Source organism: Vanessa tameamea, chromosome 15, assembly GCF_037043105.1.
Source record: "Vanessa tameamea isolate UH-Manoa-2023 chromosome 15, ilVanTame1 primary haplotype, whole genome shotgun sequence".
NCBI lineage: Eukaryota > Metazoa > Arthropoda > Insecta > Lepidoptera > Nymphalidae > Vanessa > Vanessa tameamea.
Window position 1 is genome coordinate 4928434 of NC_087323.1, and position 16379 is coordinate 4944812.

Sequence of the window (16379 nt, forward strand, 5' to 3'; positions counted from 1 at the left end):
TTAGACCTTATTTCTTATAGTCTTTTTATTTTCTACTGTTTTTTTTCCTTTTATTGCAATCGCTTGAACAAAAAGCGATGCACATTCACTTTAATATTAAATGTTTTTATTATTGCGCAATTTCATATATGTATGTATTTAACTGTTTGCAGTTAGTTTATTAGTTAGTTAGTTTCAGGAGTTATGTATATATATACAATATACTGGAACATAAATACTTGGAACTATGTTGAAAGCAAAAAGAATTAATGTCAATTAATAATAATAATAATTTCGTTTGTATGATGCTTTTGTGTGGATACGTAGCAATATTATTTGGTGTAAATTATTTATGTAAAATTATTATTTAATTTTAACTGAGCAAACTTTTTGCAATTTTTCTAACAGGAATCGTATCTTTAATTTGATAATCTTTGAACAGCAGCAGTACCTAAATCTATCTTACAAGTTTATATAATACAAAAAATTAAAACTTACACAAAAAGAAACGTTTCGATAACACCAACGTTTGAATAAATAACGCATTGAATTTGGTTCATCCGCTTGCAACCACGAAGATATATGCATCAAACCTTTGACGTCAGCGATCTAAAAAAATTTATCTCACAAAAAACATTTAAAAAAAAATGGAGCCTTGTAGAAAATATTTGTCAGTAACACATATAAAATTTCATGGAACGTAAAAAATAAACTATAAAATGAATATAGTAACGTAAAAGTTTAAGATTTTTATTTGAATATGTAAAAAAAATAAAAGCTTAGTATTCATTTATTTCATACATAAATTAAATAGATATTATTCAATTTACGTCTTTCAATAATTACACTATTAAATATTTTAATTGAAAACTTATTATTTCAGTTACATATCTTATAAACAACTACATTGGAAAAAATGCTCTGTTTAATACATATATACATACAAGCTGAACCTGCGGCTTTACCCTCGCGATATTTATAAAACTTTATTTATAGTACATAAAGAGTCACCCCATTTTACTCCCTCGAGAAGTGATTTTAAAAAAGCAGTCCTTTTCCGAAACTAAAACTATCTGGATACAAAATTTCATCTAGATCGGTTCAGCAGTTTAAGCGGGAAAAGCTAGCAGACATAGTTACTTTCGTATTTATAATATTAGCATATATACATATTATTTCCAAGGCGACAACGGACGCGACATAACTAGTGACGTTACCTATCTATATTAAGAGTCCATTCAAATGGCTCGTCGGCCTATTTAATTGCAAAGCTAGGCTCAGCGGTGCGTTCACGTGAGCTGGAATGAGTTTACCCAGTTCATTTCATAACGCTGTCTACCTTCCGTGCGAAGGTGTTATACTTTCCTTTGTTATAAATCTAATAAATTTTTATTTTTATTTTTTTTAGTTATTTTAAGGAATTTGAATATATATTTTTTTAATTATACACCCTCGTTTACCTTTCGTAACATTTTGAGTTATTTCGTAAGATTTTATCTCTACATTTAGCTGTTATTCAAATACTTCAAGAAGAAAATCACAAATACGATTTAATGAAACTTTGTAGCCCTCTAGACCACGTTTTTGTTTTGTTTCCTTGTTTCTTTAACTAAAATTATGCAATATCTTAAAGTTCTTTATTAATGTCAAATTAAATTAGTCGTACCTCCACATAATAACATAATAATTATTAAAATTAAGGCCCTAACTATAAAGAAATAAAAATGAAAAATAGTTACTGTACAAATCATGACCGCGTGGAATGGTGGCAAGTAAGCTAGCAGCTATTCCCCGTTGAATCGCAATTCCTATCCTCTGGGCAAAAAATGAACCAGCCCTCCATCCACCAGCGGAGACAATAAGGGGAGGTTTTATACTTTTAATGAAGGCTTCTGCCCTACTACTACAAGATCCAAGTGTTTCAACTGCAAATGTGACTACTCTTATATAATAATAATGTTGTACTTGCCTTTAAAAGTGTTTTTCTCGGAATGTGATTTTTTATATTTTATTTCGTATCTAAATTGTAAAACGCTTTTGGCTTGTCTTGACAAATAAATAAAAAAAAATACAGAAGATCCATTTACTTCTAAAGCATTATGTTTATACATTTGAGTTTTAGAATTGGCTCATATTATAAACTTTGTTTAAATATCCGTATTACTTTCTTGTGAGATAGTATTGTGATATTAACTCAAATACATTGTAACAAGATTATTTCAAAACCAATAAAAATTTAGCTATTTTACAAAACGTGACCGAGGGAAATTTGGTAGTAATGCTTGTATGCTTTTCCGCGTTGAATCGCAATTCCGATTCTATGAGCGAAACTGATCAAAAATGCATTTCAAATTCGTGTTCATTAGGGGTTGGTCATCAGGTGGTATGTTGATCTTTCTTGGGGTTCAAGCTGGTTTCATACTGGCTGTGAAAGCGTAACAGACAGGCAGACAGATAGACAGAGTTACTTTCGATTCTCATTTATAATATTAGCACAGATAAGCCAAAGTCAGTATTTCTGGAATTTCAATGTAGAAATTCAATTTATTTATTGTATTAAATATATCATAATAAGATTGCGGCTTTGTATTCATATCTATTTATAAATATCGCTTTGATACTTTAATAATGCGACCCTGACCTACTACGTCATCGATTATTTCACCCTTTGCGGAAAGTTTGCGGCATTTCGAACGTCGCGTGACCGAACCGTTAGCGGATAACATACATTTCGTTTGTAATACAAATTGGAAAATAGATTTATGATTTAACGGTAAATTATAGATAAGTACAATGCGAATGGAGACTGAAGGAATACTACTGTAACGGGTACTGTCATCGCCGTAATATATTTTACTCATTTATAAGGACTGCGTTAATTTTTTTCTTGTGACATACTTCATTATTATCTGTCATCCGTCTGCTTTACTAGATGTTGAATTAATTTCAGTTATAACTTTAAATTAAAAAAAAATGGGTATGCTCTTTTACAATTTCATGTACTTTAATATCAAATTGTATTGTAATGACGACCTCCGTGCTCGAGTAGTGTGGTGTACATATAAATGGTTTTCATAAATAATAAATTTATTTCAAATATGAAACATTTTATGTAAAAAATATATTACATTACTATTACAAGTAGCGCCTACAGTATTTAGAATAGCAATTGTGTTTTTCTGCATATATTACGCACGATGATTTAATATTATTGATTGCCGAATTCAAGTAAAAAATGTGGTCACAAGAAAAGGTGAACTTACATAATCCGATACGACGACAATTCGACACCATTGAACAGACGATGGGTGCTGAACCAAAAAGCTTCACATGCTCTCAGAAGTAAAGAAGTGACACTTTTAAATTTCTGATTTCAGCATCTATTTAGAATTCCTCAATATTTTAGCTATATATCGGTTCTGCAGTCTTTTATACTAACTAGTAAATTAGAGGCCAATTATATAAACATATATACACTGTATTTAGCTAAATATGGCCATAGCTGTATTTATACTGTTAATTTCTGGTATCACCAATATGTAGACTCTTAGGTATACTATTTAAAAGGCAAATATATTGGCACTGTACAGCCCTTACTACAGCATTTTCATTCACGCATGTGATATCAAATCACAGGTCTAAAGGCCATCATTTATTTTTGTAAATTTTCATATACCGTTTAACAGGACATCATCATCATCAGGAATCAAATTGGATTAGATTTTTAAACGTGTCGGTCGCGTCGGATTAAAATTAATAAAAGATAAGTATGTTTTTAAAAGAAGGAAACGATAATAAAACATAGCAAGCGATAGTTGTCATCGCGGTAATTTGAATGATTTACGCAGTCTTCCGTCGCTGCTTCGGTGCAGACACGGTATGAAATGTGAATAATGGGCTGTGAACGCACGGGGAATTGTAAATCGTGGAATAGTTAAACGTTAGCCAAATTTGAATTCGCAAACCGTTTATACATCATATTCCCTGATTAGGACTTTACGCCAATGCCAAGTTATCACTTAGAGATTTGTGAGTTTCATTTTTACTAGCAGTGTGAATTTTGAGTTGCCTTTGCTATTTCGATGTGTCAATTTAAAATAAACAGTTTAAAAAATATGTTACTTAATGTAACTATCGACGGCAAAGAATCCGCGGCCGTCCTTATTCGTAATTATTAAACGAATTAATACGTAATTATTAAATAGTATTCACGTAAATGTACAAGTTAATTTAGAATAAAAATGTAAAAAAAACAAATTATAAAAAAAACGATTGAAGTAACAAATTGCAATAAAATGTTTATTTATTGTTGAGAATATTAAATATATTTAAATCTATGAAACTAAACGTATTAATCATAATTGCAATGATTATTAAATAAATTTATATAATCGTTTTCCTTCATAATATCTTTCACATCATACCTCATTGTATATATAAAAGTAATAAAAAAAAAAACAAAAAACGTAATAAATTTTATACATATAAGTATCGATTATTCACTGTGAGTATTTTTATTCTGATGCATAAATTAAACCTTGGCTTATAGGTAGTAATCCATTGGGATCCCATTGTTAGAAAGTCTCATCGTTCTGTCAGTCTCATTCTACGCTGATTCACAAGTTCGACGCCCTCGTAAAGAAACAACAAAATATCTCAACGCTGGGGTGGTTATGCAATAAATCAAGCACACGTCATAAATAGTACTCTCCCTTCCAAGGGTAAGAAGTGTCGCATTTTCCAAGTAATAACGCAGCTCTCTAATACACTTCGCGGTATGTCTTAGGGAGGTTCTCGGTAAGTCCGGGAATTCCTGATACTCAATTTAGTTTAGAAGTCGTATATTCTAATAACGGCATCGAGATTGAGCCGCGTTACACGAGTAATGAAGTCTACCTGTTTATTTAGTCGGATTATCAAAGTTTGGTAATGTAAAATGTAGATATACAGAACAGATCTGGAGACTAAATTGAAATGTCGAAATTTAATTACGCTTTGATTAAATATTATTTCAATTTACAGTCAATACACATTTAAAATAAACTATATTCAAAGAGGATTTTACAAGCAATTTTGAGTCAGTTAATAAACGAATTGGCATGCATCTCTTTTTCAATAATTAAATAACATTAAATTTAAAGTACTTAAAAAATCCTTTGATAAAAAGATGTGATTAAAATGTAATGTACATTTTATGCCTATTACTATCCGTATAATCAATATAGTATACAAAACGGGAGACAATTCAACTAACTTTATCGGTTAAGATTCGTTGACGATTCTATTCCGATCCAAATTCGACTATTCCTCACACATATATAACTCACCTTGATCGTAACTTAGGGCCAATTTTACTTATTTAATATAGATACTACTTCGACCGAACCGCAACTGGATTTTTCTGTTAGTAGTATTTATTTTTATTTTTTTTATGATGTCGGTAGGCGGACGAGCAAATGGACCTGATGGTAAGTGATCACCACCGCCCATAGACAATGGCGTTGTAAGAAATATTAACCATTTCTTACATCACAAATGGGCCACTACACTTTATACTGAGTACACAATAATACTGAGTACTGCTGTTTAGTGGTAAAATATATGATGAGTGGGTGGTACCTACCCAGACGGGCTTGCACAAAGCCAAAAAAAAGTAAAAAAGTATAGGAAAAGGTTAAAAAAAAAGTTAAAAAGGATAACGATTATTTTTCGATTCGATTGTGATAAAGTGACAATTTGTAAAGTCGCATTCATCAAACAAATGCCTGGGGCATGCGAATGCATTGCAGTGGTATGCATACTGTACGAAAAAGGTAATGTTTAATACAATTTTGTGTTTCCTGCTGCACTCTATTGCGCTTCTGTATGGTCGGTCCTTATGTGACCGCATGTTAATTAGCTTGACAGGCTTACAAACTTAAGATTATTTTCTTGTACTCGACAGTATAAGTAAGTTATATCAATGAGCTACCTATTCAGTAAGCAACTCACGTGAAAGTCATTAGAACCTCATTCGTAGGTCTTGCACATTATATCAAACACAAGTAACATTTTAAATATAAAATTTCCCAGTTAATATATCATACAATTGAATTTAAAATATTTCAATTAATTTTTTATAAGTGAAAGAACGGAAAACGTGGATTTATAATGTTGGTATTTCATTTAAATCATGGTTTTCTTTCAATTACGTTAAGTTTCAATTAATTAATTAAGGGCGCCGTGAGAGCTATGAAAAATTCGTATTATTTGCTAAAAAACCCATTGTACATTATTCAAAGTATATTTTTCGTAGCAGCGTCATTTATTTCGCACCAGTTTCATTGGAATATATGTCATTTTATCGTAAATTCGCTATCCCTAAATTACATGCACGAGTTGCCAGGTATATTACTTTATTTTGAATTTTGTAATACTTCGTTCACCTTAACGGTATCGGTGATTTGAGAAGCCAGTGGCTCGTGATTAATTTATAAGGACATCAGAGGGTGCAAGATCCATCCCTCTGATCCGATGCCATGGAGACTAGCTTTGGGCGACTTAGTTGAAAAAGAAATTAATAAAGCTATCCATAACATTAATTAGTTCGGTGAAGTAGCCTTAATGTTAAGCAAAATGTACATCTTTTTTATAAATATGACTTTTTAAAATCGTCAGGCAAAGACATTTTTTCTCATCTCAAAAACTAAATTTGATTTATTAATGCATATACATATTACTTATAAACTGATTTAAAACGTATTATTATTTATGAAAGATAATTATTATTAATGGTCGGCTATTTAGTCCATTGAAAATTTAACTATCATCGGACGGGCAGTCAACTGTCGAATTGTTAAATAGAGCGATTATTGGAATATGGGGAGTAGGTATTTAATTTCGTTTGTTCAGTCTAAACAAGGGCTCGATCCCCTTTTCAATTAATTGACTCGAATATCCCTAGGGTTCACTTTTTATTCGTTTTCGATTTCAGTTAAATCGAAAATAGGAAAATGTTTATTTAAATATGACGAGTACGACAGGTTGCTAGTGCCAGATAAAAATTAATAGCAACGTTCAACGTACGAGTGAATCTCGATGGAAATGATTGGATGCAATTTTAAATGTAATGTACATTGTATGCAACATTTAAATTTATTTCTCTCTTTATATGTTATTTATATTTGCACTACTAATACGTGTTGTTAATTTAAGTGCAATTATGTGAAAAAATACTTATATAAAATAATATGTTTACACAATAATAGCTTATTTCATTTAAGTAGACTGGTCAATGGGCAACCTGATTACTGCCAATAGAGTTTGTAATAAACATAAACCATCCCTTACACCACTTATGCAACACCAGCATTGGAAACTATGATATCATCCTTATAGCTAATTATACATAGTTCACCCAACAAACTGAAATACAATAATACTTAGTACTGCTGTTTGGCACTAACAATATGTAAAAAATGTTTTTGACAAAAAATATAGGGGTGATAATAAAAATTATGATGATGATATAAGATTAAAGTCTAACTCCTAAAGAAAAACGAGTTTGAAGAATACAAGCAATTAAAGAAATAATCCAAATTTATAATAGAATATATTTTGTTTACTATGGTTACTTATTTAACAACTAAGTAGTTGTGCCCTGTGTTTTTGCCTTTGTTAACTTTGAGTAGGATATAAATACGTGCTTGGGGTACATGTCAGTCACCTCCTCGTGGTGTACCCTTGGCAACGGGGCCGGCTTGTGCTTGCTCGTCGGCCACGGCTAAGACTGGCGCGGAGGGATGCCGCGCGGCTGCTTCTGGTACGTCTCTGGTTCGGCAGGGCGGACCATGTGAGTGGCCTCGTTGGCTAGAAGGAAGTGGGAGGGCTCGCTACTCGAGCCTCCCAGGTGTTTTACACCGGTGGTCAGCGGCGGAGCCTACCATTTTATCTGCCGCAGGGCTTCATTGAATTCATGGACTCGGGGGAGTTCGTCACATTCCGATATGGAGGATGAGGAGGAATGCGCGCACTAGGCGCGCGCGCGCTGGTAGGGCCGCAGTTGCATGCCATTGGCGATCCCTATGCCTCACGGTATGGTGGAAACCCGAGGATGATTTTAGTGGGTAGGATAGAGCATTAAGCCCTGGCACGGGACATTAGGCTGAGTAGAGACCGACATATCCGTCCCGGTCCATAAAAAAAAATAAAACATAAAAAGGCATATATTATTTATATATAAGATATAACTCTAACAGGTACTTTATTTAAAACTTGTTTCACAATATCTACCTATAGGACACGATTTATTTCATTTCCGTTTAGTAATATTGTTATCAAAATGGTTTTATTTAACTCAAATAAATTATATGATTACAAAATGTTGTTTTAAGTGGCTTTAAAGCGATGCGATAATTGCTATTTTTAAACAAACTCGTTTTTTTCTTGTTATTATAGCATTTTAAATACTTAACACATCTGAAGTATTGTACAATGTTTGTAAATTTAAAACATATTTTAAGCCAAAACAATTAAAAAAGAAAGTGTTAATAAATATATTTGCTTTAATGTCATAACTATAAAAACAATCGATTTTATTCTTTTTATTAAAGAACTTCATAGTTGACCAGATATCCTTTTTCTGAGAGGCAAGATGGCCCAGTGGTTGAATCACGTAAGAATCTTAATGAAATAGATAGTTATACTGCGGGTTCAAGGATAGATATCACCACTGAATTTATAAGTGCTAAGTGTGCGGTTGTAACTCACGTTGTGGTTGGTGTCGTGTCGAGGGTTCAGTGTCGAGAATATGTACCTATGTAGAACAAAATTCAACACATGGGGGAATAAGCACAAAAAATCAAAAGGAGAGGAGGCTCAGTGGTAGGAGATTTCCAGGTGTTACTTACTGTTACTTGGCAGCGCATTGACTGTATAAGAACTGTGAAAGTGAACACTTGCCAAATGGATCAGATAGATCAAGATATTTACTAGTCTATCTTCCTAAAAAATTGCTACAAGAAATATTTTATAAAATAATACTGTTACGTGGTAATAATGATGATATACCTCCCGACCGGTTTCGACCTCGCCGGCTAATCTCAAAAGAGAAAAGCCGACCCAGAACATATGTATTATACTGCACAAGTGTGCGCGAAAACAGGTGCACCACGAATTAGACGATTCGAAAGAATTCAGGCGCAGGACCAATGTTTTCAAATGCTTTCCGACGCAAGATAGTGAACATACTTCGAACTTTCAAACTCCGGGCTTTTATTGAAAACATTTCAGAAAAACGCAACCGAATTACTCCTAAGCAAACGTTCTAAAAATCCTTCTAGCAAATATTAATAAACATTAAGTACATGAGCCGAGATGGCCCAGTGATTAGAACGCGTGCATCTTAATCGATGATTGCGGGTTCAAACCCAGGCAAGCACCACTGAATTTTCATGTGCTTAATTTGTGTTTATAATTCATCTCGTGCTCGATGGTGAAGGAAAACATCGTAAGGAAACCTGCATTTGTCTAATTTCAACGAAATTCTGCCACATATGAATCCACCAACCCGCATTGCAGCAGCGTGTTGGAATATGCTTCAAATCTTCTCCACTAAGGGAGAGGAGGCTTTAGCCCAGCAGTGGGAAATTTACAGGCTGTTAATTTAATGTTAATGTAAGTACATGATATACTAAATATTCGTGATCAATAATTTATGGTTAATAATTAATAAATTATAACTAACTCGCAAATCTCAATAATTAGTTTATTAGGTTGTGATTTATTAACCACAGTAGCGTTTTGGATGTGATGTACCATAATGAGATTTACTGATTCAGGAAATTTGCATTTTATACAAGCTTTACTTAGTATTGGTAAGTTGTTATGAAATAGTTCTATTTTACAAAATAAAGGTGTTCGTAATGTAAAAAAATAATAGTTTATAAAAAAAAAAGAAATAAGTCAAAAAAAGTATACTACATATAATCTATTTATTTAATTGCCTTCGATTTGATGCCAATATAAAATAGAAGAAGAAGTACCGACATGTAACATTTCAAATATAAAATTTAGCCTTAAAAGTGTTGTGTGTAGAAACTTTTTTCTCATTATGTTAAATCATTTTAAAATTTGCCGTCAAAAATTTTTTTTTTTTAAATTAGGCATTAAGGTACATTTCTGAATAACAATTAAAATATTTAACAAAAAACAATGAGACAATTTTAAATTTAAACGCTACTAACTTCTTATTACTTGAAATTTTACACCTGTCTCCATGTTTTCAATTTTAGTCATTTTAATAAAAAAAACTATTCGCCATTTTCTTTTAAAACTAAGCTTCTTAAAAACGTAGATTTTTATTATAAAATACTAGAAAAATTACTGTGGCAAATTTAGAAGGTAATACAGTCATAAGGGCTTAAGTTGACGACTGTTCAGATATTCATGAAACTTCACGTCAGCCAAGACTAGGGTCGTAATGTTAGTCGGGAAATAGAACGAAATGTACAGTTAACGGCAAAATTGTCTACTAATTTATATTTCTTTAGTAACTTATTAAATTTGTTCTTTTCAATGATTTCAGTATCAGAAACTTAATTAAGTAGCTAATTTAAGATTTTTTCTCTAAAGTTATAATATTTTATAGTGTGTATATGTAATTGGATCTGATCATTTTTATTTATTATTTTTTAGTTTGCATTTATGTCTGTTCACAAATCTGACATGAGCTTAAGCTTCGTAGAGAAATTATTTATTTTTGCATTAGAGTTTTTATAGAAGACTGAAAAGACAATCAGAAGAAAATAAATGAAATAATATATTAACTATTTTTAATTAAAAAATAACATAAGCATTAGATAGCGGTTAGCATAATATGACGTAAATAAAACACGATATTAGTAATAAAATATTTAAAGCCAAAATGATACAGATGTATACATAACTAAAAGCGAATCAAGGGTACTTGGGTATTCATGAAACTACAACTGACACTGGGAAGAATTGCAATATTGTCTAGAGGAATAGGTTTCTCACTAGAGATTCAAATAACTTGACAACTATGCAAGTATTACCATACAGAGCTGCATCATGTTAGCCATTCATTCATATGTAAGCTATATATTCTGAAAACTGCGAACGGAAAGATATCAGTTATAATATTGCTTACGTGTTCTGTAAGACACGGCCAGGCAAATATCGTGTTAAGGAGAATGGTTGAAGTCAATATATTGTTTCGTAATGCTGGATATAAATACTACCTGTATCCTTACGATCGCGATAACTATTTGAATTAAAATCACATTTATATATCAGGAAAAATTTAAGTGATGAATTATTTGAAATATGTAAAGAAAAATGAAAGTATCAAAATTATTTTATTTGGCTATACTCGTTTGGAATTATGGAGAGCAAATAAATACTCAGATTCATAAATTTCAGATATGATATTTTAAGGTACAGAAAAAATAATGAGTGTTTATTCTTTATTCTATTTGCAAAAATATTAATTACTAACTATTAATTATAATCAATGTTGTAGGTGCAAATTGCATTACACTATAATTATATTAAAGTAGAAGGACAAAATTTTCTATTGTATTTTAATGACTTACTCACTTATTAGCTTTGACTGTATCGGTTTGTGAGTAACACAAAAATTATAAATGAAATGTCTCGCTGAACCATCAATATTATTGATACGAGAAGATTCCACGCAAACAAAGAAAAAATATTTCTTAAACAAGAGTGCAGACTGCAGCCAAGCAACAAAGTTTTTTGTTGTTATATTACGATGTAAAATGTTAATAAGTCGGTTTCGTTAAACAGGCAGGATAACAATTTGCAACATAGTACTTACTTTTGAGCAAATTGATAACAAAGCATGTTTCATATACAACTTAATATTTAATAAAAAATGAAACATATTTTTCGCGTATTTCCATGCATATACGTGAAAAATAAATCCTTTTGCAGTCGAATAAGATATAATTTAATGAAATAGACAATTTAAACGTATTTTAATAATACGGAGTATATGTTTCAAACGTGTGCTAAAAAAAATATTAATAAATTAAACTAACTTAAAAAAACAAATATGTTGTGACTACACAGTCGTAACATATTTGTGTTTTTTATTAATTTTAACTAATTCTAGAAAGGTTTAGCTTCTCAATCGGATATGCATCACGTATAAAAACGAACCGAATTGAAAACTTCCTCCATTTTGAAATATTCATAATGTGTCACGCAAAAAAAAACTATAATCGATTCGCGTAGTGCTATTGTCAATCCATTGATTATCGTCATTATAATAACAACTGTATTAATTATTAGGGCATTGATTATAATAATTAAATGGACGGAATTTATAGAGCGTCCGTTGTCTATAATTTACGAGTTATGGTACAATTAGGAAATGGACCGATGACTCAGAGGCCGTCTCGTTTGAGAGGATTAGTCATAATAAAACGAAATTTATATCAACTTTATTTAATTATGTATTATATATTTCCTCATTTTTAACGTTTCTTGTTAATATTATAAATGTGAAAGGAATTTTTTCTTGTCTGAACGGAAATAAATAAAATTAATAATGGAAGTGGATTACGTCACAAATGGAACAGAAGTACCATTTTTACTTCATTTAACTGACGTAAAAAAAAAACAATTCATAGGGATCACGTAATGTTGTATTAACAAGCGAAATAGCAATACAGATTATTTTACGTGAGAGTAACGCGTGTACTAAAATATCCAATAAATATAAAACGAATACTTTTTTTTGTACACCAATAACATTTCAACATGTAATACTTATAAGGAAGTTGTAGAAAGCGTAGGAGTCGCTATGACCGCTTTGGCTTCCAGGCAACCGAAAATAAACAGTAGGGGTGATATATAAAGGCACTTTAATGAAATTACAACTAATTAAAAAAATAATGGCAACATTGTTTTTTTTTTATTTAATTATTAATTTGGGAATTTATAATTATACTTAATAGTAAAAACCAAATATAAGAAAAACATAAATCAATCTAGTTTCCAGTTAAAATTAATACAAACCAATGACAACTTACATTAAAAATAAAAACAAAATGCATAAAAAGCAAGTAAAACAGTTAAAGTTTAATTATATACATATATAAGTTTATTTAAACAGTATAGGTGCAACTAGGGCTAAGATGGACTTGTTTTATAAATTTCTCAAACGAAACAAGTTCTTGTGCACATCTTACTTTTTGAGAAAGAAAATCCACTAACGAATAGCTTGAACGAATGAAGTGGAATTACTAAGAGTAAATCTTTTCAGAACGAGAAGCTAAACCGTAAGAGGAGATAGTTTTTAAATACTCACACAGGAGTTGGAGGGAATAAGAAAGATGGAGAATATGAGCATTCCAGTGAAAACGAATTGGCGCCACTCGGTGATTTTTTAACAAATGTGATATTCACGAAGAACTAGTAATAGCATAATCCAAAATTGGTAACGACAATTACTACCAATATTGAACTTTATGCGCCTCATCCTGAGTCATATACTTCTTAGGTCTGTAGTGTTCATTTATGTAGTCTAACTGATTGCAGATTTTTGTCAATCAATAAAGAATTATGCTTCTATGTTGAATAAAGATTACGAATTTATATATATATTTAATGAAGGTTTTGCAATGACTAACCAAGGTATAAAATTTCAAAATATTTCAAGCTTTGCTATGGAATTATTTATTTATTTAAGATATATAATTAATAGTTTCTACACGTGTGGCTATCTTTGTAACATATACTCTGGTTTCACAACTGTATATCATACAGATGTGATTCTGGTAAATTAAGAATTCAATGACATGGAGGATGCTTAGGATTTAGCTAAAGTAGTATATTTTTCTATTCGAAATGTAAAAAAGGCCATAAATAAAATATTACGCTGACCTAAAAAACAACCATCAAATCACATTGAAATTCCTCACGCATGAGATTCCTCAATCTTCGGACGATAAATAACAAACGACGAAGGACTAGTTTTGATCCTAGCGTCACGCATTGCTATCGAGCCAACGACCAACGACTGACGCCGGCTAGTTCTACGATCCGTCGACACGACTCTATGTCGCCCACGTCGCGAGCCCGCGATAGTATGTCCTCCGCACTCGCAGGGAACGGACGCACGCTTGCACTTCGTTGCAACTGAATTCATTTGACGAAACAAGTTTTACATTCCTAATTATTTCTGAAATCGCATCACAGGAAAATATCACGATGAACTCAAGCGTAACATTAAAAAGACAATTTATCAGACCTATTTCGAAAAGTTAAAAAAAACATTTATAAGTGTATTTTGTGAATCTCTTTATCTCTATATCACGATACGGTTCGCGTTGGTGTTAAATAACGCAAGTGAAGTTGTTTATTGTTTTGAAATAAAAGACAAATACCGTTGAAGACGCAGAGTTTAAATTTTATGTTGTTTTATTCTTGTTTATAAGAACGCAATCAAGTCGCGTGTTAAAAAGAGACAAGATGAGGTCCCACCGGGCAAGAGCGACAGGTGTGGCGGCTTTGGCGGTTTTGTTGGCTACTATAACAGGTAAGTTAGTTTAAAAGTATTGAATAACATCCTTATTTAACAGGTTTCTTATTAGGTTTTCTTAATTAGACAATACAAAATATAAAACTTAGTTTACACGATAATTTTCTTTTTTTTATCTCCACGATAGTTATATTTTTTTAAGTTGGCAATACGCAGGTATGATTATGAATCATACGAAAGGAGTATTTCGAGGTTATGTTTATAGTAAATAGTATTTCTGTGTATAGAGCTGTGAACTAATTAATTTTGAATAGAAACCTATGATTATTCGAAAAGTATTATAACATTATGGATAAAAAATTTAACCTGTATCCTATTTGTAAAATATATATAAAAAAACATACCTAAGATTTTTTTGAAACAATTTCATTAATATCTTTTTTCTAACAAATAATAAATTTTAATAGAGATAAAAAATATATACAAAAAAAATCAATTTAATATTAACTATTATTATAGTAAAGAGTAATAAAGTTATTATAAGTTTCGATTGAAGAAATTGTTTATTTTCCACGAGAAAGTTGGCAGGTGCGGTTGCAAAAACCGTTGTCCGTTATCTACCGAACGTTAAAAAAGTAAAATGGCGGAAACCTACCTTCCTGGAACAACTGAGAATTCTGCCACATTAATTCTGGGTGCGTTCATGCGTTACTTTCTCACTGAAACGCCGGTGGATCGATCAAATGTAAATTCGTGTCAATGCAATACAACTATATACTAATAACTTTGCTTACTTTAATCATTCAATGTAGAGAAAATACATATTTAATTAATCTTTTAAATAATTTAACTAATACATATCACTGAAATTTGTTGTTTAAATTTACATTTTGGTTTTAGTTGTAGGGTCTTGAATATCAAATATAATTATAATCTTTGTAAGTTTTCGACTTTAAATTTTTGAAGTGATGTAGAATTTGGTAGTGTAAATTACTACAATACTGACGTATAAATTCACAGTATCTCTTTTGACCTAGTATTTCAGTCATTTATATTAAAACCAATGAATCAATAACCGTAAAAATACAAAGTGTGTCTAATCGGGTCGATGGCTTATTCGTGCAAAACGAATGAATGACAACAATTCAAAGAATATTTCATCTGTGACGCAACGGAACTAAATAATGAAGTAATATTCAAAATAAGCATCACTTGAAGCCTTAGATTATCCATGGAAGAAGAAATACATGACAATATGTGTTTCATCGTGACAAGCATCGAAGTTTTTAAAAGAACGACATTTTAAATGAGTTGACTATACGAGGTACTTTCAAATAAATTTTTTAAATATTTTCATAGTGCGGTGCTTTACATTACAAAAATGTCTCTTCCAAATTTTAAGGTTAAGTATCTAAGCTTAAGACCATAAATAAAATATATCGCTGACCTAAAAAATTCCTCTTCCAAATTTTAAGGTTAAGTATCTAAGCTTAAGATTATAAGACTGTATAATGCATTTATATATTTATAATACGATTAAACACCACAGAAACAAAATCAGACGATTTCAAAATTTATTTTAAAAATATAAATTCATTTTTTTAAAGAAAATTTCAAATGAGTAACAATCTTAGTCGATTAGGTTGCGCATGAAGAATACTTAATAAGAATCTTTCTTTTAGCATAAGAGGAGACTTGTGGTCAACTTTAAAGCAAATGAATACTGAAATGCGACGTTTTAAACGTGTAGAAATCTAAACATCATATTTGAAACTGACTCATGTTACTCAGTTGATAACGGCGTCTATTAATCTACATACATTCCCAACAATTTACACAAATTTAACACATCTGCCGAGTCATTATACCCGTCATTTAAGCGTGTTAACTG

At 31.1% G+C, this 16379-nt stretch overlaps 1 protein-coding gene across 5 annotated transcripts in view; it reads left to right on the forward strand.

Annotated features, from left to right (window-relative positions):
• Nucleotides 1–14052: 14052 nt before the first annotated feature.
• LOC113399046 (fasciclin-2) overlaps nt 14053–16379 on the forward strand; it is a 102219-nt gene continuing 99892 nt past the window's right edge. The window contains exon 1 of one of the 5 annotated variants that reach the window (XM_026638056.2): nt 14053–14545. In XM_026638056.2, the coding sequence (XP_026493841.2) occupies nt 14479–14545 (67 nt within the window). In that variant the 5' untranslated portion in view covers nt 14053–14478. The remainder of the gene's footprint in view (nt 14546–16379) is intronic. The other 4 variants (XM_026638057.2, XM_064217037.1, XM_026638058.2 and 1 more) reach the window with 4 other exon arrangements.